The 26,496-nt window shown below is 49.8% G+C and overlaps 2 protein-coding genes and 1 pseudogene across 5 annotated transcripts in view; 2 read left to right on the plus strand and 1 right to left on the minus strand.

Moving 5' to 3' along the window:
- Nucleotides 1-454: 454 nt before the first annotated feature.
- Nucleotides 455-26,396, minus strand: SHE (Src homology 2 domain containing E). Of its 4 annotated transcripts, none has more exons than XM_056545908.1 (7): nucleotides 26,366-26,396; nucleotides 22,631-23,523; nucleotides 14,935-15,061; nucleotides 11,833-12,117; nucleotides 10,957-11,110; nucleotides 10,739-10,858; nucleotides 455-1,130 (listed from the first exon to the last, which is right to left on the minus strand). In XM_056545908.1, the coding sequence occupies exons 2-7, from the start codon at nucleotides 23,045-23,047 to the stop codon at nucleotides 947-949; spliced, it is 1,287 nt and encodes a 428-aa protein (XP_056401883.1). In that variant the 5' UTR covers nucleotides 23,048-23,523; nucleotides 26,366-26,396; the 3' UTR covers nucleotides 455-946. The 4 variants fall into 4 exon arrangements, with proteins under 4 accessions (XP_056401883.1, XP_056401880.1, XP_056401881.1 ...); XM_056545905.1 differs by lacking the exon at nucleotides 26,366-26,396 and adding an exon at nucleotides 26,302-26,359; XM_056545906.1 differs by lacking the exon at nucleotides 26,366-26,396 and adding an exon at nucleotides 26,272-26,337.
- Nucleotides 4,310-4,439, plus strand: LOC130296047 (U2 spliceosomal RNA; annotated as a pseudogene).
- The window catches only part of TDRD10 (tudor domain containing 10), a 51,863-nt gene continuing 43,271 nt past the window's right edge, over nucleotides 17,905-26,496 (plus strand). Inside the window, exon 1 of the mRNA XM_056545900.1 lies at nucleotides 17,905-18,075. Within this exon, the coding sequence (XP_056401875.1) occupies nucleotides 17,920-18,075 (156 nt within the window). The 5' untranslated portion in view covers nucleotides 17,905-17,919. The remainder of the gene's footprint in view (nucleotides 18,076-26,496) is intronic.

The following is a 26,496-nucleotide window of genomic DNA, read 5'->3' on the forward strand; positions in this document are numbered from 1 at the left end:
CTCTACTAATCCTGTACTACTATACCGATACTTCTCCACCAGTACTCTACTAATCCTGTACTGCTATACCGCTACTACCCCACCAGTACTCTACTAATCCTGTACTACTATAACGATACTTCTCCACCAGTACTCTACTAATCCTGTACTACTATACCGCTACTACCCCACCAGTACTCTAATCTTGTGCTACTATACCGCTACTACCCCACCAGTACTCTACTAATCCTGTACTGCTATACCGCTACTACCCCACCAGTACTGTACTAATCCTGTACTACTATACCGATACTTCTCCACCAGTACTCTACTAATCCTGTACTGCTATACCGCTACTACCCCACCAGTACTCTACTAATCTTGTGCTACGCTGAGCAGCGGAGTACCCCTTTAAATTTACTATATAATGAATTCAATAAAGTGTAGAACTTCACCAAATCCTGGGCGGCTTCAACAGAGACAATAAATGTACAAACTCTTTATTAGCCATTAGTCTACATGTATAATACAAGCGGCTACAGGGTGGAGAGTGGCGCCATCTGGTGGGGACTCAGCTGCACTACAGGCTCTTTATTCTTACAGTGACTTTTACCTTCTTATTGTTTGTAGATAACGGATTCGGGAGCCGCACGTTGGTCATGTACAGACATTTCAATCTCTATCACACTTCCTATTCTTTCCATTGCTCATCACGTCCTCTGATCCTTCTCTAACTTACTTTTCATCTCTTTGGAGTCTTTCTTACCTCGAGTTATTGGAGGGGAAATATGCAATAAAAAGCAGATTGTGCTGAAAAGAGGGGGGGAGGGGCAGCCATTGTGTCCCCGCAGGATGGATAAAACACAACGTGACATGTTGAGTCCCAACATAAGGAGCCGCAATCTGTACGAGCAAGCCACGTGGTGAAGGGGGGCAGAGCGGATGGCAGGAGGAGGCGGTGAGGGGTTCACTGGACCCTCGGCACGGGGTATAACAGGCTCATGTGTTCGGCCCCCTTGAAGGGTAACTTCTGGCTGGAGTAGTAGTGGATCACCTCCGGGATGCTGCAGAAGACGCCGCTCGTTTGGTTCAGGGTGAACTTGTTGTCTTTGGTTTGGGCCACAATGATATGGACACATCCTTGGCTGGTCCTAGAGGGGAGAGGTGAAAGGTTACTGAGGGTGCGTTCGATTGGGGAACAATAGGGTCACTTTATAGGAGCAGAGCCTGCACCCCAACCCATAATGCTCCAAGATGTAGTATTACTATATAGAGAGTATAGAGCTGAGCCTATATCCTACCCATAATGCTCCAAGATGTAGTATTACTTTATATAGAGTATAGAGCTGATCCTATATCCATCCCATAATGCTCCATGATGTAATATTACTATATAGAGAGTATAGAGCAGATCCTATATCCATCCCATAATGCTCCATGATGTAGTATTACTATAGATAGAGAGTATAGAGCAGATCCTATATCCATCCCATAATGCTCCATGATGTAATATTACTATATAGAGAATATAGAGCAGATCCTATATCCATCCCATAATGCTCCATGATGTAGTATTACTTTATATAGAGTATAGAGCTGATCCTATATCCATCCCATAATGCTCCATGATGTAATATTACTATATAGAGAGTATAGAGCAGATCCTATATCCATCCCATAATGCTCCATGATGTAGTATTACTATATATAGAGAGTATAGAGCAGATCCTATATCCATCCCATAATGCTCCATGATGTAATATTACTATATAGAGAATATAGAGCAGATCCTATATCCATCCCATAATGCTCCATGATGTAGTATTACTTTATATAGAGTATAGAGCTGATCCTATATCCATCCCATAATGCTCCATTATGTAATATTACTATATAGAGAGTATAGAGCAGATCCTATATCCATCCCATAATGCTCCATGATGTAGTATTACTATATATAGAGAGTATAGAGCAGATCCTATATCCATCCCATAATGCTCCATGATGTAATATTACTATATAGAGAATATAGAGCAGATCCTATATCCATCCCATAATGCTCCATGATGTAGTATTACTATATAGAGCTGATCCTATATCCATCCCATAATGCTCCACGATGTAGTATTACTATATAGAGTATAGAGCTGATCCTATATCCATCCCATAATGCTCCATTATGTAATATTACTATATAGAGAGTATAGAGCTGATCCTATATCCATCCCATAATGCTTCACAATGTAATATTACTATATAGAGAGTCTAGAGCTGATCCTATATCCATCCCATAATGCTTCATGATGTAATATTACTATATAGAGAGTATAGAGCTGATCCTATATCCATCCCATAATGCTTCACAATGTAATATTACTATATAGAGAGTATAGAGCTGATCCTATATCCATCCCATAATGCTCCATGATGTAATATTACTATATAGAGAGTATAGAGCTGATCCTATATCCATCCCATAATGCTCCATGATGTAATATTACTATATATAGAGAGTATAGAGCTGATCCTATATCCATCCCATAATGCTTCACAATGTAATATTACTATATAGAGAGTATAGAGCTGATCCTATATCCATCCCATAATGCTCCATGATGTAATATTACTATATAGAGAGTATAGAGCTGATCCTATATCCATCCCATAATGCTCCATGATGTAATATTACTATATATAGAGAGTATAGAGCTGATCCTATATCCATCCCATAATGCTTCACAATGTAATATTACTATATAGAGAGTATAGAGCTGATCCTATATCCATCCCATAATGCTTCACAATGTAATATTACTATATAGAGAGTATAGAGCAGATCCTATATCCATCCCATAATGCTCCATGATGTAGTATTACTATATAGAGCTGATCCTATATCCATCCCATAATGCTCCATGATGTAGTATTACTATATAGAGAGTATAGAGCTGATCCTATATCCATCCCATAATGCTCCATGATGTAGTATTACTATATGGAGAGTATAGAGCTGATCCTACATCCATCCCATAATGCTCCATGATGTAGTATTACTTTATATAGAGTATAGAGCTGATCCTATATCCATCCCATAATGCTCCATGATGTAATATTACTATATAGAGAGTATAGAGCAGATCCTATATCCATCCCATAATGCTCCATGATGTAGTATTACTATATATAGAGAGTATAGAGCAGATCCTATATCCATCCCATAATGCTTCACAATGTAATATTACTATATAGAGAGTATAGAGCAGATCCTATATCCATCCCATAATGCTCCATGATGTAGTATTACTATATAGAGCTGATCCTATATCCATCCCATAATGCTCCATGATGTAGTATTACTATATAGAGAGTATAGAGCTGATCCTATATCCATCCCATAATGCTCCATGATGTAATATTACTATATAGAGAGTATAGAGCTGATCCTATATCCATCCCATAATGCTCCATGATGTAGTATTACTTTATATAGAGTATAGAGCTGATCCTATATCCATCCCATAATGCTCCATGATGTAATATTACTATATGGAGAGTATAGAGCTGATCCTACATCCATCCCATAATGCTCCATGATGTAATATTACTATATAGAGAGTATAGAGCAGATCCTATATCCATCCCATAATGCTCCATGATGTAATATTACTATATAGAGTATAGAGCTGATCCTATATCCATCCCATAATGCTCCATGATGTAATATTACTATATAGAGAGTATAGAGCTGATCCTATATCCATCCCATAATGCTCCATGATGTAGTATTACTATATAGAGCTGATCCTATATCCATCCCATAATGCTCCATACATAGTAGGTGCCAGCGGTCAGGATTACAGATAATGATCACAGAATGTAGTAATGAAATAGGATAATACAGGATACAGCACAACCTTTATCCTCACTGGAGCAGTAGTATTAAAACTAAATGTAAAATGACCCCTTATAATAAAACACAATTTTGACCCAATGTATCTGAAATCTCCGGTTACCCAACAATGTCAGGTCTCAGCCTAAACAAAGAAACTTATGCAAATCACCAGACTGACTCTGTAAATCATGGAGTACACAAACGGGTTAGTGTACACAACTAATAGAAAGGAGAATTACACAGTAAAATGTAAGGAGGAGAGTCCAAATTATAGGAACAATACACAAAAGTCCCAACGAGTTTCTCACTGGAAGGTATTAGGATCCTCAGGGGACATTTGTGTAGTAAACGTATAGTGTGTGTAAATTGGAGCTATCACACCATACAGTACAGTAATAGATACATGTAAGCATAGTCAGTGGTACATTAAAGGGGTACTTCGCTTCTCGGCCTTTTGGCTAAGATCAAGTGTAGTATCTGTTCTTATCAGTTTCATGCCGGTGGGCAGTAACGCCAGTGTGGGGCTGGTGAGAATGGGTGCTGCATAGTAGGGGCAGGTGTACCATGGCGTTCCGGGGCTGGTTCTGAGGAATCAGCTCGACTGCTGCCCCGATGTGACCTGTTTCCTCCGAGTCTCGCCATGAGGCTGAGACGGTCTAGAGCCGAGGTACCTTAGTGCCTCGGGAGTGATGACCCTGAGGAGCCGAGACTCACTGGGAGGATGGACTCACTGAGTTGAAACACGGGCACCATGATCTCTGCACCTCTTGATTCCCGGTCTTCTGGCCAGGATCGGAGACATTTTTATAGATGCGGCCGGATGTCCGGGCAGTATATCCGCACATTCACTTATTTCTTTCTTTTTGTCACTGTCACTTTTTGCGTGTTGTGTGTCCACAGGATTGTCAGGATGCGGTAGCCCTTCTGGGTGTCCCTCCTAGTGGTCTAGGGGAGGTGTGTGCGGCCATTAGGTTTCTCACCTCCCTGCAAACACCTCAGGTACTCCTGCTTTGGCAGGGTACCAACCGTTATCGGCTCTGCGGGCAGATACCTTGGCTAACGCCAAGGGGTATGCTGAGAGCATTTGTGGTCCCTAGCAGCTTCGGCGAAAAGGGACATCGAACCTGGAACCTCGCAGGTACCTTTTGGTCCGGAGGCGAAGGGTAAGGTTTGTTGGGGGGCCTTTCTCCTGTCGGTGAGGGGCTTGCGATAGACCGCATCCTCTGAGCAAGTTTTTTTTAGTGTAACACGTTTGCACTTTTTCTTGCACTTTGGGCGATTCGAGAGCAGGTTCCTCGGCTCTTAGATATAAAAAAAAAAAAAAAAAAAAAAAAAAAAAATTAAAAGGGTACTCCGCCCCTAGACATCTTATCCCCTATTCAAAACTGGGGACCCCCTGATCTTCCTGCTGCACCCGGCGTTTGTTTTGTTTTTTTAGAGCGTCAGAGGCTTGTGACATCACAGCCCCTTCCATAGACTTACATTGAGGGGGCGTGGCCCTATGTCACGAGCGGGGTGTGACTGACATCACGAGCCCCCGCCCTGCATTGCCAGTCATCCGGCACGGAGCGAAGTTCGCACCATGCACAGGAGGTCTGGGGTGCCGCAGCCGAGATGGGGGGTCCTGAACAGCGGGACCCCCGCGATCAGACATCTTATCCCCTATCCTTCGGATAGGGTATAAGATATCTAGGGGTGGAGAACACCTTTAAGTAGATACCAGACACTAGATGGAAATATACCAAGGAGTAAAGGATTAAATATAAGTAATAGGTGATAATACAGATAATTCCCGGCACCCAATAGAGCCACTCACTGTCTCCCAAGTCCGTGATGTGGATTCAGGAGGTCCTGTGTATGGAGCGCATGTTTTATATGCGTGCGCTGTAGCGTAACTTTAGCGTCACGGCACACCAACCAGCGTCAGAAGATGTGCGCCACATCCGGGAGCAGTCCTAATGACGTCATGTTTGTTTGGTATGTTATAGTCACGATAGGGCCGCGCCGTGTGAATACAAAAGACAGATGACTATAGGCTGATCTCATGCCGCGCCAGGTAAAGAACACCGAGCATACAAGACATCAGCCGATCTGATGCTGCGCAGGGTAAAGAACGCCGAGCATACAAGACATCAGCTGATCTGATGCTGCGCAGGGTAAAGAACGCCGAGCATACAAGACATCAGCTGATCTGATGCTGCGCAGGGTAAAGAACACCGAGCATACAAGACATCAGCTGATCTGATGCTGCGCAGGGTAAAGAACGCCGAGCATACAAGACATCAGCCCAGCTGATGCTGCGCAGGGTAAAGAACGCTGAGCATACAAGAGATCAGCTGATCAGATGCTGAGAAGGGTAAAGAACGCCGAGCATACAAGACATCAGCTGATCTGATGCTGCGCAGGGTAAAGAACGCTGAGCATACAAGACATCAGCTGATCTGATGCTGTGCAGGGTAAAGAACGCCGAGCATACAAGACATCAGGTGATCTGATGCTGCGCAGGGTAAAGAACGCCGAGCATACAAGACATCAGCCGATCTGATGCTGCGCAGGGTAAAGAACGCCGAGCATACAAGACATCAGCCGATCTGATGCTGCGCAGGGTAAAGAACGCCGAGCATACAAGACATCAGCTGATCTGATGCTGCGCAGGGTAAAGAACGCCGAGCATACAAGACATCAGCTGATCTGATGCTGCGCAGGGTAAAGAACACCGAGCATACAAGACATCAGCCGATCTGATGCTGCGCAGGGTAAAGAACGCCGAGCATACAAGACATGAGCCGATCTGATGCTGCGCAGGGTAAAGAACGCCGAGCATACAAGACATCAGCTGATCTGATGCTGCGCAGGGTAAAGAACGCCGAGCATACAAGACATCAGCCGATCTGATGCTGCGCAGGGTAAAGAACGCCGAGCATACAAGACATCAGCTGATCTGATGCTGCGCAGGGTAAAGAACGCCGAGCATACAAGACATCAGCCGATCTGATGCTGCGCAGGGTAAAGAACGCCGAGCATACAAGACATCAGCCGATCTGATGCTGCGCAGGGTAAAGAACGCCGAGCATACAAGACATCAGCCGATCTGATGCTGCGCAGGGTAAAGAACGCCGAGCATACAAGACATCAGCTGATCTGATGCTGCGCAGGGTAAAGAACACCGAGCATACAAGACATCAGCTGATCTGATGCTGCGCAGGGTAAAGAACGCCGAGCATACAAGACATCAGCTGATCTGATGCTGCGCAGGGTAAAGAACGCCGAGCATACAAGACATCAGCTGATCTGATGCTGCGCAGGGTAAAGAACGCCGAGCATACAAGACATCAGGTGATCTGATGCTGCGCAGGGTAAAGAACGCCGAGCATACAAGACATCAGCCCAGCTGATGCTGCGCAGGGTAAAGAACGCTGAGCATACAAGAGATCAGCTGATCAGATGCTGAGAAGGGTAAAGAACGCCGAGCATACAAGACATCAGCTGATCTGATGCTGCGCAGGGTAAAGAACGCAGAGCATACAAGAGATCAGCTGATCTGATGCTGAGCAGGGTAAAGAACGCCGAGCATACAAGACATTAGGTGATCTGATGCTGCGCAGGGTAAAGAACGCTGAGCATACAAGAGATCAGCTGATCAGATGCTGAGAAGGGTAAAGAACGCCGAGCATACAAGACATCAGCTGATCTGATGCTGCGCAGGGTAAAGAACGCTGAGCATACAAGACATCAGCTGATCTGATGCTGCGCAGGGTAAAGAACGCCGAGCATACAAGACATCAGCCGATCTGATGCTGCGCAGGGTAAAGAACGCCGAGCATACAAGACATGAGCCGATCTGATGCTGCGCAGGGTAAAGAACGCCGAGCATACAAGACATCAGCTGATCTGATGCTGCGCAGGGTAAAGAACGCCGAGCATACAAGACATCAGCCGATCTGATGCTGCGCAGGGTAAAGAACGCCGAGCATACAAGACATCAGCTGATCTGATGCTGCGCAGGGTAAAGAACGCCGAGCATACAAGACATCAGCCGATCTGATGCTGCGCAGGGTAAAGAACGCCGAGCATACAAGACATCAGCCGATCTGATGCTGCGCAGGGTAAAGAACGCCGAGCATACAAGACATCAGCCGATCTGATGCTGCGCAGGGTAAAGAACGCCGAGCATACAAGACATCAGCTGATCTGATGCTGCGCAGGGTAAAGAACACCGAGCATACAAGACATCAGCTGATCTGATGCTGCGCAGGGTAAAGAACGCCGAGCATACAAGACATCAGCTGATCTGATGCTGCGCAGGGTAAAGAACGCCGAGCATACAAGACATCAGCTGATCTGATGCTGCGCAGGGTAAAGAACGCCGAGCATACAAGACATCAGGTGATCTGATGCTGCGCAGGGTAAAGAACGCCGAGCATACAAGACATCAGCCCAGCTGATGCTGCGCAGGGTAAAGAACGCTGAGCATACAAGAGATCAGCTGATCAGATGCTGAGAAGGGTAAAGAACGCCGAGCATACAAGACATCAGCTGATCTGATGCTGCGCAGGGTAAAGAACGCAGAGCATACAAGAGATCAGCTGATCTGATGCTGAGCAGGGTAAAGAACGCCGAGCATACAAGACATTAGGTGATCTGATGCTGCGCAGGGTAAAGAACGCTGAGCATACAAGAGATCAGCTGATCAGATGCTGAGAAGGGTAAAGAACGCCGAGCATACAAGACATCAGCTGATCTGATGCTGCGCAGGGTAAAGAACGCTGAGCATACAAGACATCAGCTGATCTGATGCTGCGCAGGGTAAAGAACGCTGAGCATACAAGACATCAGCCCATCTGATGCGCAGGGTAAAGAACACCGAGCATACAAGACATCAGCTGATCTGATGCTGAGCAGGGTAAAGAACACCGAGCATACAAGAGATCAGCTGATCAGATGCTGAGCAGGGTAAAGAACGCCGAGCATACAAGAGATCAGCTGATCAGATGCTGAGCAGGGTAAAGAACGCCGAGCATACAAGACATCAGCTGATCTGATGCTGCGCAGGGTAAAGAACGCAGAGCATACAAGAGATCAGCTGATCTGATGCTGAGCAGGGTAAAGAACGCCGAGCATACAAGACATTAGGTGATCTGATGCTGCGCAGGGTAAAGAACGCCGAGCATACAAGAGATCAGCTGATCAGATGCTGAGCAGGGTAAAGAACGCCAAGCATACAAGACATCAGCTGATCTGATGCTGCGCAGGGTAAAGAACACCGAGCATACAAGACATCAGCCGATCTGATGCTGCGCAGGGTAAAGAACGCCGAGCATACAAGACATCAGCCCAGCTGATGCTGCGCAGGGTAAAGAACACCGAGCATACAAGACATCAGCTGATCTGATGCTGCGCAGGGTAAAGAACGCTGAGCATACAAGACATCAGCTGATCTGATGCTGCGCAGGGTAAAGAACGCCGAGCATACAAGACATCAGCTGATCTGTATCTCAGGTTGTCCTAGTGAATACAGATAATTCCAATCCTTGGATGTTTAACCCCTAGATAAAGTGATTTACAACCAGGGTGCCTCCAGCTGCTGTAAAACTACAACTTCCAGCATGCCCAGACATCATTTTATTCACACTTTGAAAGTCCCCAAAGTTATAAGCAATGTATCCACTGATTACACAATGCCATGGCGTAGCACTGATCAGTAATATCGGCGCTCAGTTTGTACAGTCTGCCAGACTGTAGAAGACGATACATGGAGGGCAGCACAGAAGTAAGGAGGAGACCTACAGCCACAATCTTAAAGGGGTACCCCACTGCCCCAGCGTTCCGAACTTTTAATTCCGAACGCTGGGTGCGAGCTACAGGGGTCACCAGGCCCCTCGTGACGTCACGCCACGCCCCCTCAATGCAAGTCTATGGGAGGGGGCGTGGCAGCCCCAAACCCACCAGCACCTATAATTTGCACCTGTCTAAAGGGTTAAACGATGTCATCAGCGTCATCGCCGATACCCATCATTAGCAGGGAGTCCTGACTGCTTATGGCAGCTGAAACTCACTGGCTATTAAGAGAGCGCAGCTCCTGAGCTCACCTCAAATCCCCCAAAGAACACGACCTACATTTACGTCATGTATGCTGTAAGGGTTAAAGAAGCCCTCCGGATATTTTATTTGCTTATATGGTTCAGCATATACTATTATAGAATAATGTAGAGCTTCTTGTGCTCACCCGTTTCAGCTGGTGAGGCAGGGAGGGGTTTCAGCCATCTTGATTCTACTTTAGAACATAAATGATTTCCTAATGCTGTCTACAATTCCCATGAATCCTTTGGCTTTGCAGAGAGAGGGGGATGTAAACACAGCCTCAGGGGAGGTGTATAACTACTATATATACTGATCCCATTGAGATAGCTGCAGTATACAGATAGAGCTGGAGGGGAGGTGTATAACTACTATATATACTGATCCCATAGAGATAGCAGCAGTATACAGATAGATCTGGAGGGGAGGTGTATAACTACTATATATACTGATCCCATAGAGATAGCAGCAGTATACAGATAGATCTGGAGGGGAGGTGTATAACTACTATATATACTGATCCCATAGAGATAGCAGCAGTATACAGATAGATCTGGAGGGGAGGTGTATAACTACTATATATACTGATTCCACAGAAATAGCAGCAGTATACAGATAGAGCTGGAGGGGAGGTGTATAACTACTATATATCCTGATCCCATAGAGATAGCAGCAGTATACAGATAGAGCTGGAGTGGAGGGATATAACTACTATATATCCTGATCCCATAGAGATAGCAGCAGTATACAGATAGAGCTGGAGGGGAGGGATAAAACTACTATACCTACTTTAATGCAATGGAGTATTTGCTGTTCCCGGATTCGCTGTTGCGCAGGAGGTAGCTGGCCTCCCGACAGGACTGGAGTCGGCTCTCTGCTTCCGCTCGGGTCACTGCGCCGTGATACCAACTGCGCCCATGAGAAGGGTAAAACGTGGTATAAATTACAGGCCATAAAGTAGACCCCCAACCACCACTGCTGCCCCGGCCCCCGCAGCACTCACTCACCTCTGCTTCTCCAGGGGCAGCGTGGGATCCACCTTGTCGTTCTGATCCGGCTGCGTCTGCTTCAGGACTTTGGCGGTCCAGCTCTTCTGGCGCTGGTGCAGCCGCCCGGCCTCCTCCTTGGCTCCGGGGGTCCGCTCACTGGTTTCAAACTGGACTGCAAGAGAAGTGGATCAGGTGCACGGATCAGTACTGTACATATAGTGCGGACCCCCGACTCATCTGTCACAGGGGTTTCCCTATGTCCCTGTATTCCTCTGTTTCCCAATCAGGGTGCCTCCAGCTGTTGCAAAATTACAACTCCCAGCATGCCCGGACAGCCTAAGGCTTACACTCACACTCACTCCTGCACAGAGCTCACACTTACCGGACTCCCCTGCAGAGCTTACACCCACCGGACTATACCCTCCCCCCCCGCCGCAGAGCTTACACCCACCGGACTCCAACGCCCCCCGCCGCAGAGCTTACACCCACCGGACTCCAACGCCCCCCCCCCCCCGCCGCAGAGCTTACACTCACCGGACTCCACACCCCCCCCCCATCCCCAGAGCTCACACTCACCGGACTCCCCTGCAGAGCTCACACTCACCGGACTCCCCTGCAGAGCTCACACTCACCGAACTCCCCTGCAGAGCTTACACTCACCGGACTCTACCCCCCCCCATCCCCAGAGCTCACACTCACCGGACTCCCCTGCAGAGCTCACACTCACCAGACTTCCCCCCCATCCACAGAGCTCACACTCACCAGACTTCCCCCCCATCCACAGAGCTCACACTCGCCTGACTCCCCAACCCCCCGCAGAGCTTACACTCACACTCACCGGGCTCCTGCACAGAGCTCACACTCACCGGACTCCCCTGCAGAGCTCACACTCACCGGAGAGCGCCCTCACGATATGCTCCTTCTTCCACTCCCAGGGCTGCTCATACTCCTCTGCGGGGCGCTCGTCGTTCTCCGGTCGGGTCCCCTCCACTGGCCGCTGCAGGTTCTCTTCCTCACTGGTCTGGGATTCGGGGGGCTCATAGGGGGTGTCGTACAGCTGGGGGGGCTTCCCCGGGGGCTCCTGGGATCCTCGCCTCTTCACCTCCGGCTTGCCCCCCTCCAGTTCCATCAGGAGGAGCTCAGTGATCAGCTGATCCCTGGATCCCTGCCGCCGGATCTCTGAAATATAAGGGGACACAGAATCATGGGAAAATGGACAACACAGCTGCTGCAGAACCTCTTTTAGGAAAGGATGGCTGAGCCAGTCCCTATAATACTGCACAGAACAGTGTTCTCCAACCTGTGTCTCTCCAGCTGACGTAGTACTACATCTCCCAGCATGCCCGGACAGCTTTTACAGAACTACAACTCCCAGCATGCCCGGACAGCTTTTACAGAACTACAACTCCCAGCATGCCCGGACAGCTTTTACAGTACTACATCTCCCAGCATGCCCGGTCAGCTTTTACAGAACTACGACTCCCAGCATGCCCGGACAGCTTTTGCAGAACTACAACTCCCAGCATGCCCGGACAGCTTTTACAGAACTACAACTCCCAGCATGCCCGGTCAGCTTTTACAGAACTACGACTCCCAGCATGCCCGGACAGCTTTTACAAGAGATATAGTTATAGATATAGTTTGCAGCCTGTAGGTGGCGCTGTGTATACACCTAAATAATAAGATAACACAAGACCCTATAACCAGACTGACCCTACACCCCCCACCCAGCAGTCTCCGCCCTTTCTCGTGCCCCCTGCTACATGGACAGGGTCTGGATTGTCTTGGCGCCATGGCAACGGAGCCCATCCTGTTTGCCGCCACTATATCCTTCCTGTTGGAGCCGAGCCGCTCGCCATCGGATGCCGTCCTGAGAGGCAGGAAGCGGCCGGGGGAAGTCACACCCAGGCGCGCAGAGTTTGGAAAATACCTTTAATGAACGGTCTGGGATCCAAATCCCCAGCGCGACGCCATGTAAAGCTACACGGCTTATAATGAGGCAGTGATGACATCACTGAGCGGTAGTCATGTGACCACCTATACATTAGATACCTAGGGGAAACGGCGGACATGACCCTGGTCACTCACTGTCCGATGTGTGTCATTCAAATCCTTCCTCATGACACCAAAATGGATAAAAGGAGGAGGGGTACAGGAGTGACCCCGACCTCAAACATGTGACCAACATATAAGGATTACATGGGGGGTGTAGTCTATCTACTCATGAAGGGGGGGGGGGGGGGTGTAGTCTACTCATGGTGGGGGGGGGGGGGTGTAGTCTGCTCATGGTGGGGGGGGTGTAGTCTACTCATAGTGGGGGGGGGGGGTGTAGTCTACTCATGGTGGTGGGGGGGTGTATTCTGCTCATGGTGGGGGGGGGGGTGTATTCTACTCATAGTGGGGGGGGATGTAGTCTACTCATGGTGGGGGGGGTGTAGTCTACTCATGGTGGGGGGGGGTGTAGTCTACTCATGGTGGGGGGGGGGTGTAGTCTACTCATGGTGGGGGGGGGGTGTAGTCTACTCATGGTGGGGGGGGGTGTAGTCTACTCATGGTGGGGGGGGGGTGTAGTCTACTCATGGTGGGGGGGGGGTGTAGTGTACTCATGGTGGGGGGGGGGTGGTCTACCCATGGTGGGGGGGTATAGTCTACCCATGGTGGGGGGGGGGGGTGTAGTCTACTCATGGTGGGGGGGGTGTAGTCTACTCATGGTGGGGGGGTGTAGTCTACTCATGGTGGGGGGGGGTGTAGTCTACCCATGGTGGGGGGGGTATAGTCTACCCATGGTGGGGGGGGGGGTGTAGTCTACCCATGGTGGGGGGGGTATAGTCTACCCATGGTGGGGGGGGGGGTGTAGTCTACCCATGGTGGGGGGGGGGCAGGAAGTCGAGGTTTCCTCCTGGAGGCAGAGATTGGAGGATACAGAGCCTAAAGCTATCACTGGGTCATGAACTTAACCCTCAGCCTCAACTGTCCGCAACTCCATGTGATGGAGGGGGTGGGGGGGGGAGGAATACAAACATGACTGCCATGAAGGGGTTAATGTGTATATCCTTCCTGACAACTTGTTTGTTTCACCAATAACTTTTTCCCAGGGGGCTACCCACCCCCCACTAAAAAGAGTCACACACATATATATATATATATATATATATATATATATATATATATATAGCGCGGTGATGTCACTACTGTAATATATATAATTATATATAGAGCGGTGATGTCACTACTGTAATATATATATATCATTATATGTATAGAGCGGTGATGTCACTACTGTAATATATATATCATTATATGTATAGAGCGGTGATGTCACTACTGTAATATATATATATATATATATCATTATATGTATAGAGCGATGATGTCACTACTGTAATATATATATCATTATATGTATAGAGCGGTGATGTCACTACTGTAATATATATATCATTATATGTATAGAGCAGTGATGTCACTACTGTAATATATATATCATTATATGTATAGAGCGGTGATGTCACTACTGTAATATGTATATCATTATATGTATAGAGCAGTGATGTCACTACTGTAATATATATATAGAATTATATGTATAGAGCGGTGATGTCACTACTGTAATATATATATCATTATATGTATAGAGCGGTGATGTCACTACTGTAATATATATATCATTATATGTATAGAGCGGTGATGTCACTACTGTAATATATATATATCATTATATGTATAGAGCGATGATGTCACTACTGTAATATATATATATATCATTATATGTATAGAGCGGTGATGTCACTACAGTAATATATATATCATTATATGTATAGAGCAGTGATGTCACTACTGTAATATGTATATATATCATTATATGTATAGAGCGGTGATGTCACTACTGTAATATATATATATCATTATATGTATAGAGCGGTGATGTCACTACTGTAATATATATATCATTATATGTATAGAGCGGTGATGTCACTGCTGTAATATATCGCTCACCGGTTATCATCTGCTGGGCGTCATATGGTTCCATGTAGCCGTCATTTTCGCCAACCCTCTCGGCATCCCGCTGACCTTTGGTGCGCTTAGCATCGTAGGGGTCGGAATAATCCTCTAAGATAATGATCTGGATGGACAGGACGCAAAATGAAAGTTATAATAATTAGGAATTAATAAAAAAGGAGATTTTTATGCTTACCGTAAAATCTCTTTCTCTATCGGCTCCATTGGGGGACACAGACCATGGGTATATGCTGCTGTCTCTAGGAGGCTTGACACTATGGCAACAAGAAAAGTCAGCTCCTCCCAGCAGGGTATACCCGCCCACAGGCACCTGAGGTAATCAGTTTTAGTCCCAGAGCAATAGGAGAAGACCAACAGGTCAAGAGAAAACCACAAACTGTCCGAGCAACCAGAAGAAAAGGTAACTGAACACACCCTCGGACAGATAACTGAAATAGGAAAACCAGAAAAAGGGTGGGAGTGGTGTCCCCCAATGGATCCTTCGAGAAAGATTTTACGGTAAGCATAAAAATCTCCTTTTCTCTATTGGCTCCATTGGGGGACACAGACCATGGGACGTACCAAAGCCGTCCCTTGGGTGGGTAAGGAAATCAGTCAGGTGGACAGCTGGACCACCGCCGCCTGCAACGCCTTACGGCCCAGAGGAGCATCAGCTGATGCAAAGGTATGAATCTGGTAGGACCTTGTAAAAAAGTGCAAAGACGACCACGTGGACGCTTTACGGAACTGCGTGGCCAAAGCCACGGAGCAGAGTGCCCAGGATGCCCCGAAAAACTGGTGGAATGAGCCAAAACCCTGAAGGGTGGGATCTTCCCCTTGCAGCGGCAAGCTTCTGAAATAGCAAACCGGATCCAACCAAAAATGGTGGCTGTAGAAGCAGGTTGTCCTGTACGATAACCTTCCGGAAAAAACAAAAAAAGAAGTCACACTGCTGAAAGGAAAAGGTGACAGAGATAAGTCCGAACAGCCCTCATCACAACAAGTTTGTGGGGCAAACACTTCCTGGTATGAGAAAGGGCCGGTCAAAAGGACGGCAGGACGATGTCCTCATTGAGATGAAAAAGTCGAAACCATCTCAAGTAAGAAGGACGGACCTGGACGTAAAACAACTTTTCCTGGTAAACAACCAGGAAGGGAGAACGGCAGGAGAGAGCTGCCAGCTCTGACCCCCTCCTAACAGAGGAAGAGCAATAAGGAACGCCACTTTCCAGGGAAGGAGGCGAAGAGGAATGTCCCTGAGACGTTCAAAAGGAGCGCCTAAGACCAAGTGTAAGTCCCAAGGGGAAGAAGGGGACCGATAAGGAGGGGCAGCGTGTGCCACTCCCTGAAGCAGGTCTGGACATGAGAATTGAACGCCAGAGGATGTTGGAAAAGGGAGCACTTAAGGGAGCAGAAAGCCAACCCTTGGGCCAGCCCGACTGCAAAAGGTAAAAGGGTCGGCAAAGGAAAACCACGACCTGAGAAAAAAAGGCTGAGGCTCACACCAACGAAAATAAGACCACCATGTATGGTGGTAAATCTTTGCAGAGGAAGGCTTTAGAGCACTCAGCATGGTGCGAACCACTTGGGAAGAGAAGCCGCGGGTCCTTAGAACCGTGGTCTCAACCGCCAACCCGTCAAAACGGTAAATTGGGGTGGCACAGGGGACCTGAGATAGGAGGTCTGGACGAGAGGGAAGGCGCAGCGGTAAGTAGTTCAGGGGCCTGACCGCGACGACGTACCACGCCCGCCGGGGCCAGTCTGGTCCACGAGAATGGCGGGGACGCCCTCTGCTGTGAGTTTCCTCAGGACCCTGGGAATGAGAGGAAACATATAAAAGGTAGGGCAAAGCCCAACCAAGAAACAGATAAGATAGGGCAAAGGCCGACCAAGAGAGAGGAACGCTTCAGTTGTGACGGGACGCGCAGAGGTCCATGTCTGGAGGTTGCAGGTCACTGCAAACTCTTCCGAATGTAGGGACCACTTGCCTTGGACGGCTGAGAAAGACCACTTCCCAGTTGAGTATACCCGGAATGAAAATCGCTGAGATGGCCGGAAACCTGAGTTCCGCCCAAGAGGGAATTTCCCAAAGAAGCAAGCAAAGATAGAAATGCCTTAGTCCCAACATGTTGATGGGGAAAAGGACTTCTCGGGGGACCAAGGCCCTAGACCGGCCGTTCCTTGAAAATACCTCCCCAGCCCGACAGACTGGCAGGAGGGGGCAGGAAGGAGCGCCCCTGAAGAAGCAGGGGAAAACGAAACCACCATAGAAGGGACGACAAGACTGTCGAGATAGAATGATCTTATGATCAAGAGACAATGGAGACCTGTCCCACCGGAATACAATCACCGGTTGATGAGGTAGGGGATGAAACTGGGCGAATGGCACGGCCTCCACGGCTGCCACCAACCGACCCATGACATCCATGCAAAAGCGAATGGAAACTGGAGCAGGGTGCCGAAGTCATCGGACTCCTGACAAGAAAGTCAGCAGATTGTCCGGCGGAGTCGAAAGCGGGCAAACTGGAGCCCCAGGAGAGAGGTTGGACTTGTCCTGATTGACCATCCAACCGAAGAGAGACAAGGTCCGGAGGTCGAGACTAAGACTCTCCAGATTCTGGGCCCTGGTTTGAGCTCTGATCAGGATGTCGTCCAAGTAAGGAATCCCTGAAACAACTCTTGTCCATAAAAGGGGTTTGGGGTTTCCCCGAAAATAGTACCTACCCCGAAAATAGGCCCTAGCCGGATTATCGGGGTGGGCTGCAAGACCCAGACCAGTGGTCTCCAACCTGCGGACCTCCAGATGTTGCAAGTGTTTGCAACATCTGGAGGTCCGCAGGTTGAAGACCACTGACCTAGACAATGCCCGGGCTGCAAATATTAAAAAGCAATCTTTAACTTACCTTCGTCCTCCGTTCCCCCGTTGCTAAGGAACTGGCCTCGCTGTCCTCCACTGTTCTCGCTCGCCGGCCGGCTTCTTACATGACAGTCGGCTTGGCCTATCATCGGCCGAGGCGGGACATCGCTGCGGCCGGTGATAGGCTGAAGGCTCTGAGACGTCACAACACCAGGAAGCAGCAAGAACAGCGGAGGGACCATGAGGCCGGTGCCTTAGCAACGGGGGAACGGAGGACGAAGGTAAGTTAAAGATTGCTTTTTAATATTTGCAGCCCGGGCACAGGAATAGATGCAGCGAAGCGGCTGATAATTATTTGGCAGGGGGGGGGGGGGGTTTGAGAGAAGCTGACCTCGCGGGTGTTAAGTGATCAGTACCCCGATGTGGGGATTGTGGGGTGCAGCGCTGAGCTGATAAACCGGCGGGGGTGGGGGGTTAGGGACGTTGGGGGGCATTTACACCCCCCCCCCCCCATTATCATCATGTGATATGTGCAGCTTGTGCATATCACATGATGATAATGGGGGGGGGGGGGGGGGGGGGGTAAATACCGTGGAACCGCCATGTTGTTCAATGTGCTCATTGCTTATTTATAGATAAATAAGCCCTACCCTGAAAATTAGCCCTAGTGTGTTTTTTGGGGCAAAAATTTATATAAGATCCGGTCCTATTTTCGGAGAAACACGGTATCACAAGCGCCAGGACCTTGGTAAGGCCCGAGGGGAAGTGGCCAGACCGAAGTGGAGAGCCACAATAGAAAAGACCGTCCGGAACTACAAGGCAGAGGTACCGCTGACGACCGGGAAATATTGGAATGTGGAGGAAGGCATCCTTGATTTCCACAAAGGAAGAAAAACTCCCCTTGACCCATGGACGCCAGCGCCGAACGGAGAGACTGTATTCAGAATGGGAAAGCAGAAGATGCTGGGTGAGAGGATTGGGAACCAAGATTGGGCGAACAGAAACGCCTTACTTGGGGACCACAAAGAGGTTGGAATAAAAACCTGGAAAAAAGTGTCCCTGAAGGACACTAACAAGGACAATAACTCCCTGGATGAAAGGGAACTGGAGCGTGCCCCGAACTGCCTTCGCTAGAGAGGGGGACCGGGAAGAAAAAAGCAATCCCATGGAAGGGAGGCAAATTCGACCCTGTATCCGTTGAGTACCACATCCCTGACCCAGGAATCCTGAACGTGCGTGGCCCAGGCATCCCGGAAGGGTAAGAGGCGATACACCATCCGAGAAAAGTCGGCGGGTGGGGGCGACCATTCAAGCCGAGGTAGGCCTACGGCCGGAATGGTTAGCAGACCTCCGGGAGAGACGGGTCAGGAAAGAAGGAGCCCTCTTCCAGTAAAGGCGCCTGGCTGGACCCTTTGTTGGTACCAAGGGTACGCAAGACCGGAAGGAGGAGGACTTACGATAAAGTGGTTCTGCGAGCCTTACCCAGAGGCAATAAGGAGCTCTTTCCGCCCGAGCAATGAGGTCTTTGGTGAAGGGATACAACGCTTGAACCTTCTTGTCAGGGTGCCACCAGGCGGATTCCAGCAAGGCGTCAAATTCAGCTTGAGAGCTGAAAGTCTTGGGGGCCGGACAGGCACAAAAAAAAGGAGACTTCTGGAGCCACCTCCGAAGTTCCTGGGTCCTTTAGATGGGAGGTTTCTCTTATGGCCAAAACCAATGAGTACACCACATCAGGCATATCCGTGCGGTCCTCAGAGTCGGAGGCCGAATCAGAAACCTCATCCACAAGTTCTCCAGGAGAATGGGAACGAGGTGAAGCAGCCCTGGAAGGGGTCGGGCACGATGAAAGGGAACTGTTGGAGCCACGTCCGAAGTTCCTGGGTCCTCTAGATGGAAGGTGTCTCTTATGGCCGAAACCAATGAGTGCACCATGTACGACATATCCGTGCGGTCCTTTGAGTCAGAGGCCGATCGGAAACTTCATCCACAAGTTCTCCAGGTGAATGTGAACGCGTGAGGTGGCCCTTGCTACAAGTGGGAGCAACGGGGAGATGCCTGAGAGGGGCGCGCCCGTGCCTGCCCAAAGACTCGGGGGATGAGACAGATGAAACACCCCTATGACGCTGCGAGAATGTCAGTATAGGGGGAAAACGGGACCCTCCGGAGGGCCAGTGTAGGGAGGGCCTCTCCAAGGCAGTCACCACATACCGTGAGACCTGAGTCAAGTCAGATATAGACTGGGAGAGGGAGGGAACCCAGGCTGGAGGGGCGGCTGAACCCACCGGATCTGGAAGAGCAACCGGGATAGAAATAGCAGGGGGGTTTGGGAGAGCAGTGGTGTAGGCCGAACAAGTGGTTCAGCAGAACTGGACATTTTTTAAGTTACAACCTTTGTTCCCTAAGGCAGCTGTGAGTAGCATTTTGCAATGTCCATGAGAACTGTGGCTGAGATGAGAAAACCTCTGAACCAATAGCCAGAGGGGGCCGTGCTAAACCCAAGGGCTCTGTGATTGGCCCTGCAACAAAAAACCCTATGCGCGCGCACAGCGCTGATTTGTGCTTAGTTCGCGCCCTTATGCAGGCTTCGGCGGCTCTGGGTGGGTGGAGTCAACGAACACCGAAGTAAAATACAGCCGGGACCTTAAAGGAGTACTCCGGCGCGCACTTTTTTCCTTTTATCCCGTCCGGGCTGCAAAATAAAAGAAAACACACTTTCTCTTACCTGCCAACGAGCCCCCGGAGCTCCGGTACAGGTGTTCGGTCCCCGGGCTGTATTCTTCTTACTTCCTGTTAGCCCGGCACGTCACACGGAGCTTCAGCCTATCACCGGCCGAGGCAGGACATCGCTGCGGCCGGTGATAGGCTGAAGCTCCGTGTGACGTGCCGGGCTAACAGGAAGTAAGAAGAATACAGCCCGGGGACCGAACACCTGTACCGGAGTGTACCGGAGCTCCGGGGCTCGTTGGCAGGTAAGCGAAAGTGTGTTTTCTTTTATTTTGCAGCCCGGACGGGATAAAAGGAAAAAAGTGCGCGCCGAGTACTCCTTTAATGGCGCCCGCTCCCGAGCGCATATGCGAAAGTATATGCGCCGCGGGAAAAGGGAGGGAGTGGGCGGGACTTACTGTTGGCAGCCGCGCTGCCGAAATTAAAGTAAAGTATGGCCCGGTCCTTAAAAGGTGCCCGCTCCAGAGCACATATGCGAAAGCATATGCGCCTGCGGGGAAAGGGAGGGAGCGGGCGGGACTTACTGCTGGCAGCCACGCTGCCGAGATGAAGTAAAGTAAAGCCCCGACCTTAATGGTGCCTGCTCCCAGCCCCGAGCGCAAATGCAAAAGCATATGCGCCTGCGGGGAAAGGGACAGTGCGGGCGAGGCTTACTGTCGGCAGCCGCGCTGCTGAAGTGAAAGTAAGAACGGGCGCCGAGCGCCCGCAATGAAGATAAGCGCCGCGGCTGTCTTCAGCAGTCGCGTTACAGTCAAACACCATACACACATGTCCAGTGAAACACCAGACACACTGCTCAGCCCCAGATATAATAAAAATTCCCCCGTAAAGGCAAGGAGCGAAATCCCTCCTGACCAGCCCCAATAGCCCACATATAGAAGAGTGGGCCAGAAACTAGGGGTCTCCAGAGGTTGAAAGTCCGCTCCTGTGATAGAAAAAAGGGGAAAAAATACTCACCTCAGTCAGAAGAACTTACCTCATGAAGTCTTCCTATGAAGTCTTCAGCCAGCATTGTCCCCTGCAGCAAGCCAAGCTCAAAGCGAGGCGAACAGGGAGGTAGGGGGACCCGGACCCATGAGGTAAAACCCCAGGCGCTGACCGTTGGCGAGAGGGGGTTAACAGTACATCCAAGATGCCTGCCCCCTCAATTGCAATGGGGAAACAGGGAACCGCAGTTCCTGAGTCCCCACCTGAAAACAGTAAATAAAAGGGAATAAAAAATCATGTCCCTAAACTTAAAAAAAAAAAAAAAATTATATAAAAAAAAAAAAAGAGACCTGGCCTGGGGAGAACTCCAGACCATGTCTACCTCCTTAAGACACTAAGCTAAAACTGATTACCTCAGGTGCCTGTGGGCGGGTATACCCTGCTGGGAGGAGCCAACTTTTCTTGTTGCCATAGTGTCAAGCCTCCTAGAGACAGCAGCATATACCCATGGTCTGTGTCCCCAATGGAGCCTATAGAGAAAATTATATTATATTATTAACTATTATATTTCTTCACAACCACGCGGCCATTTCAGCACCTGACCACTAGAGGCAGTGAGTATAATCAAGAAAAATCAATGAGTATAATCAAGAAAAATCAGGACATGTTTATGTATATACCAATGGTCTTCAAACTGACGACCCCCAGATGTTGCAAAACTACAACTCTCCAGCCAACGGCCGTCCAGGTATGCTGGGAGTTGTAGTTCTGCAACAGCTGGAGGCACCATAGTTAAGAAACTATCTTAGAGACCAGTTAAAAGTTTTAATTCCGACACATTTCTTTCCCATACAGTAGATTCCTCAGGTGACAGCAGTCTTATGGTATATTTGTAACAACTAAGGTAAATAAAATAAAAAAAATAAACACGAGCTGTCTGGGCATGCTGGGAGTTGTAGCCTTGCAACAGCTGGAGGCACCCTGGTTGGGAAACACTTTCTTAAACTTTTGATCCCAAAGCATTTCTTTCCCATTCAGTAGATTCCTCAGGGAACAGCAGTCTGATATTATATGCAATAACTAGGGTACAAGAAAACAATAAGTTGTCTAGGAATGCTGGGAGTTGTAGTTCTGCAACATCAGGAGGTCCACATTTTGTAGACCTAGGGTCTACTATCTACTCACCGTTTCCTCCTTGATGCCCTTCTCTTGGTCTTGCCCGGCCTCCTCGGAGTCTTGGGTGTTCCCCCCATTCTTCTCCTGCAAGCTGGGGTCCACCTTGATGAGGCGGTTGATGTACGTGCTGTGTCCCTTAGGGGCCCGGAGGACCCCCACCTCATCTTTTGAGTTCTTCCTACTCCTGCCCTGTAAGAAGCTCTGGATCCCCTCCCTGGAGAGCCGGCTGACATCTTTGGCCCCCTTGCTCTGACTGTCGGACGAAGAGTTCTTTCGGGTCTTCACTGAGGGATTTTGGGGGTCATTGCAGGAGTTTTTGCGGGAAGCCCCCACTTTGGGGAGGGTCCTGGCCCCAGGAAGGCCAGGCTTGGCTCTGTCCGAGACATTCTTCAACGACAAAGGGAGATCCTTGAACCACTTTGCCATGACCGTGGTCACTAATGGAAGGAATATTCCCACAAGCCAAGGGCCACAGGGGCCCCAAATCAAGGACTTGCACTATCCAGGTGTTCCCAGTATCCAGTGACTTATCCCCACTTCCCGGGCCCCCACCGCTGCCAGGGTCTCCAAGTTTATTTTAGAGTTGGGCTCAGGTCCTCCTGGGGGTGGTGTCTGTCCCAGTCTTGTCTCTGTAGTGGGTGGTTGACCCCGATGTCTTCTGGCAGAGGGTATTTTGATAGTTTTTTGGGTCCTCTGTAGGACACGTTGTGGCCAGCGGGCACACAGGGATGGTCTCCAGGCTTGTGTGTCTTGGTGGTGGTCTTTATCAGCTCTCGTTGTCTAGTGGTCCCTGGGATCTGAGGAGGTTTCTCCTGGAGCTCAGCACAAAGCAGAGGGCAGACGGGCGGTCCGGGACCATCAGCTACAGGGAACAATGGCCGGGGGTAGAGGTCTGCGCGACGCTGGAAACAGATATGAGAGTGATTAGAAGTCACGTCAGACAGCACTGCCGAAAACAGGCTCTCCCCAGGGAAGGAAGTGCATTTCCTTCATGGTTCAATGGAAGGCGGTCTCTACTGCGGGACTGAGCTCCAAAGTGGTCTCTACTGCGGGACTGAGCTCCAAAGTGGTCTCTACTGCGGGACTGAGCTCCAAAGTGGTCTCTACTGCGGGACTGAGCTCCAAAGTGGTCTCTACTGCGGGACTGAGCTCCAAAGCCGTCTCCACTACGGGACTGAGCCCCTAAGTGGTCTTCACTGCGGGACTGAGCCCCAAAGCCGTCTCTACTGCGGGACTGAGCCCCAAAGCGGTCTCCACTACGGGACTGAGCCCCTAAGCGGTCTCTACTGCGGGACTGAGCTCCAAAGCCGTCTCCACTACGGGACTGAGCCCCAAAACGGTCTCCACTACGGGACTGAGCCCCAAAGTGGTCTCCACTACGGGACTGAGCCCCAAAGTGGTCTCCACTGCGGGACTGAGCCCCAAAGTGGCCTCCGCTGCGGGACTGAGCCCCAAAGTGGTCTCTACTGCGGGACTGAGCCCCAAAGTGGCCTCCACTGCGGGACTGAGCTTTAAAGTGGCCTCCGCTGCGGGACTGAGCCCCAAAGTGGTCTCTACTGCGGACTGAGCCCCAAAGTGGCCTCCACTGCGGGACTGAGCTTCAAAGTGGCCTCCGCTGCGGGACTGAGCCCCAAAGTGGTCTCTACTGCTGGACTGAGCTCCAAAGTGGTCTCTACTGCGGACTGAGCCACAAAGAGGTCTCTACTGTGGGACTGAGCTCCAAAGCAGTCTCCACTGCGGGACTGAGCCCCTAAGTGGCCTCTACTGTGGGACTGAGCCCCAAAGAGGTCTCCACTGCGGGACTGAGCCCCTAAGTGGCCTCCACTGCGGGACTGAGCCACAAAGTGGTCTCTACTGCGGACTGAGCCCCAAAGTGGCCTCCACTGCGGGACTGAGCTTCAAAGTGGCCTCCGCTGCGGGACTGAGCTTCAAAGTGGCCTCCGCTGCGGGACTGAGCCCCAAAGTGGTCTCTACTGCGGACTGAGCCCCAAAGAGGCCTCTACTGTGGGACTGAGCTCCAAAGTGGCCTCTACTGCGGGACTGAGCTCCAAAGCGGTCTCCACTGCGGGACTGAGCTCCAAAGTGGTCTCTACTGCGGACTGAGCCCCAAAGAGGCCTCTACTGTGGGACTGAGCCCCTAAGTGGCCTCCACTGCGGGACTGAGCACCAAAGTGGTCTCTACTGCGGACTGAGCCCCAAAGTGGTCTCTACTGCGGACTGAGCCCCAAAGTGGTCTCTACTGCGGACTGAGCCCCAAAGCGGCCTCCACTGCGGGACTGAGGTCCAAAGTGGTCTCCACCTCACACCCTTCATATAACACACTCCCTCCATATAACATCCCTATATCATCACTATACAGGACTACACTATCACCATGTAACACTCCCACATGCTCCATTTACAACCTCCGTATAACACTCCAACCCTATAACTACCTCACCCCCTCCATATAACACTCCAATCCTATAACTACCTCGCCCCCTCCATATAACACTCCAACCCTATAACTACCTCGCCCCCTCCATATAACACTCCAACCCTATAACTACCTCGCCCCCTCCATATAACACTCCAACCCTATAACTACCTCGCCCCCTCCATATAACACTCCAACCCTATAACTACCTCGCCCCCTCCATATAACACTCCAACCCTATAACTACCTCGCCCCCTCCATATAACACTCCAACCCTATAACTACCTCGCCCCCTCCATATAACACTCCAACCCTATAACTACCTCGCCCCCTCCATATAACACTCCAACCCTATAACTACCTCACCCCCTCCATATAACACTCCAACCCTATAACTACCTCGCCCCCTCCATATAACACTCCAACCCTATAACTACCTCGCCCCCTCCATATAACACTCCAACCCTATAACTACCTCGCCCCCTCCATATAACACTCCAACCCTATAACTACCTCGCCCCCTCCATATAACACTCCAACCCTATAACTACCTCGCCCCCTCCATATAACACTCCAACCCTATAACTACCTCGCCCCCTCCATATAACACTCCAACCCTATAACTACCTCACCCCCTCCATATAACACTCCAACCCTATAACTACCTCGCCCCCTCCATATAACACTCCAACCCTATAACTACCTCGCCCCCTCCATATAACACTCCAACCCTATAACTACCTCGCCCCCTCCATATAACACTCCAACCCTATAACTACCTCGCCCCCTCCATATAACACTCCAACCCTATAACTACCTCGCCCCCTCCATATAACACTCCAACCCTATAACTACCTCGCCCCCTCCATATAACACTCCAACCCTATAACTACCTCGCCCCCTCCATATAAAACACAACCCTATAACTACCTCGCCCCCTCCATATAACACTCCAACCCTATAACTACCTCGCCCCCTCCATATAACACTCCAACCCTATAACTACCTCACCCCCTCCATATAACACTCCAACCCTATAACTACCTCGCCCCCTCCATATAACACTCCAACCCTATAACTACCTCACCCCCTCCATATAACACTCCAACCCTATAACTACCTCACCCCCTCCATATAACACTCCAACCCTATAACTACCTCGCCCCCTCCATATAACACTCCAACCCTATAACTACCTCACCCCCTCCATATAACACTCCAACCCTATAACTACCTCACCCCCTCCATATAACCCCTCATGTACTATTTATCCTCCGTCTTCCATCATCCACAATCGACTCCCCCCCCGTAGAATGGACCCGTCCTACCCCCTATTCCCTCATTGGCGTAAGCTCTTGCCCCGCCCCCGCCGGTCAGGTGACTCCGCCTCTAGTGATTGATTGGTCTCAGTTTCGCGCGCAGACACTTGGCTGTAGAGGCGGCTGCGGTGTGAGGTGTC

Source organism: Hyla sarda, chromosome 11 (genome assembly GCF_029499605.1).
Source record: "Hyla sarda isolate aHylSar1 chromosome 11, aHylSar1.hap1, whole genome shotgun sequence".
Taxonomy (NCBI): Eukaryota; Metazoa; Chordata; class Amphibia; order Anura; family Hylidae; genus Hyla; species Hyla sarda.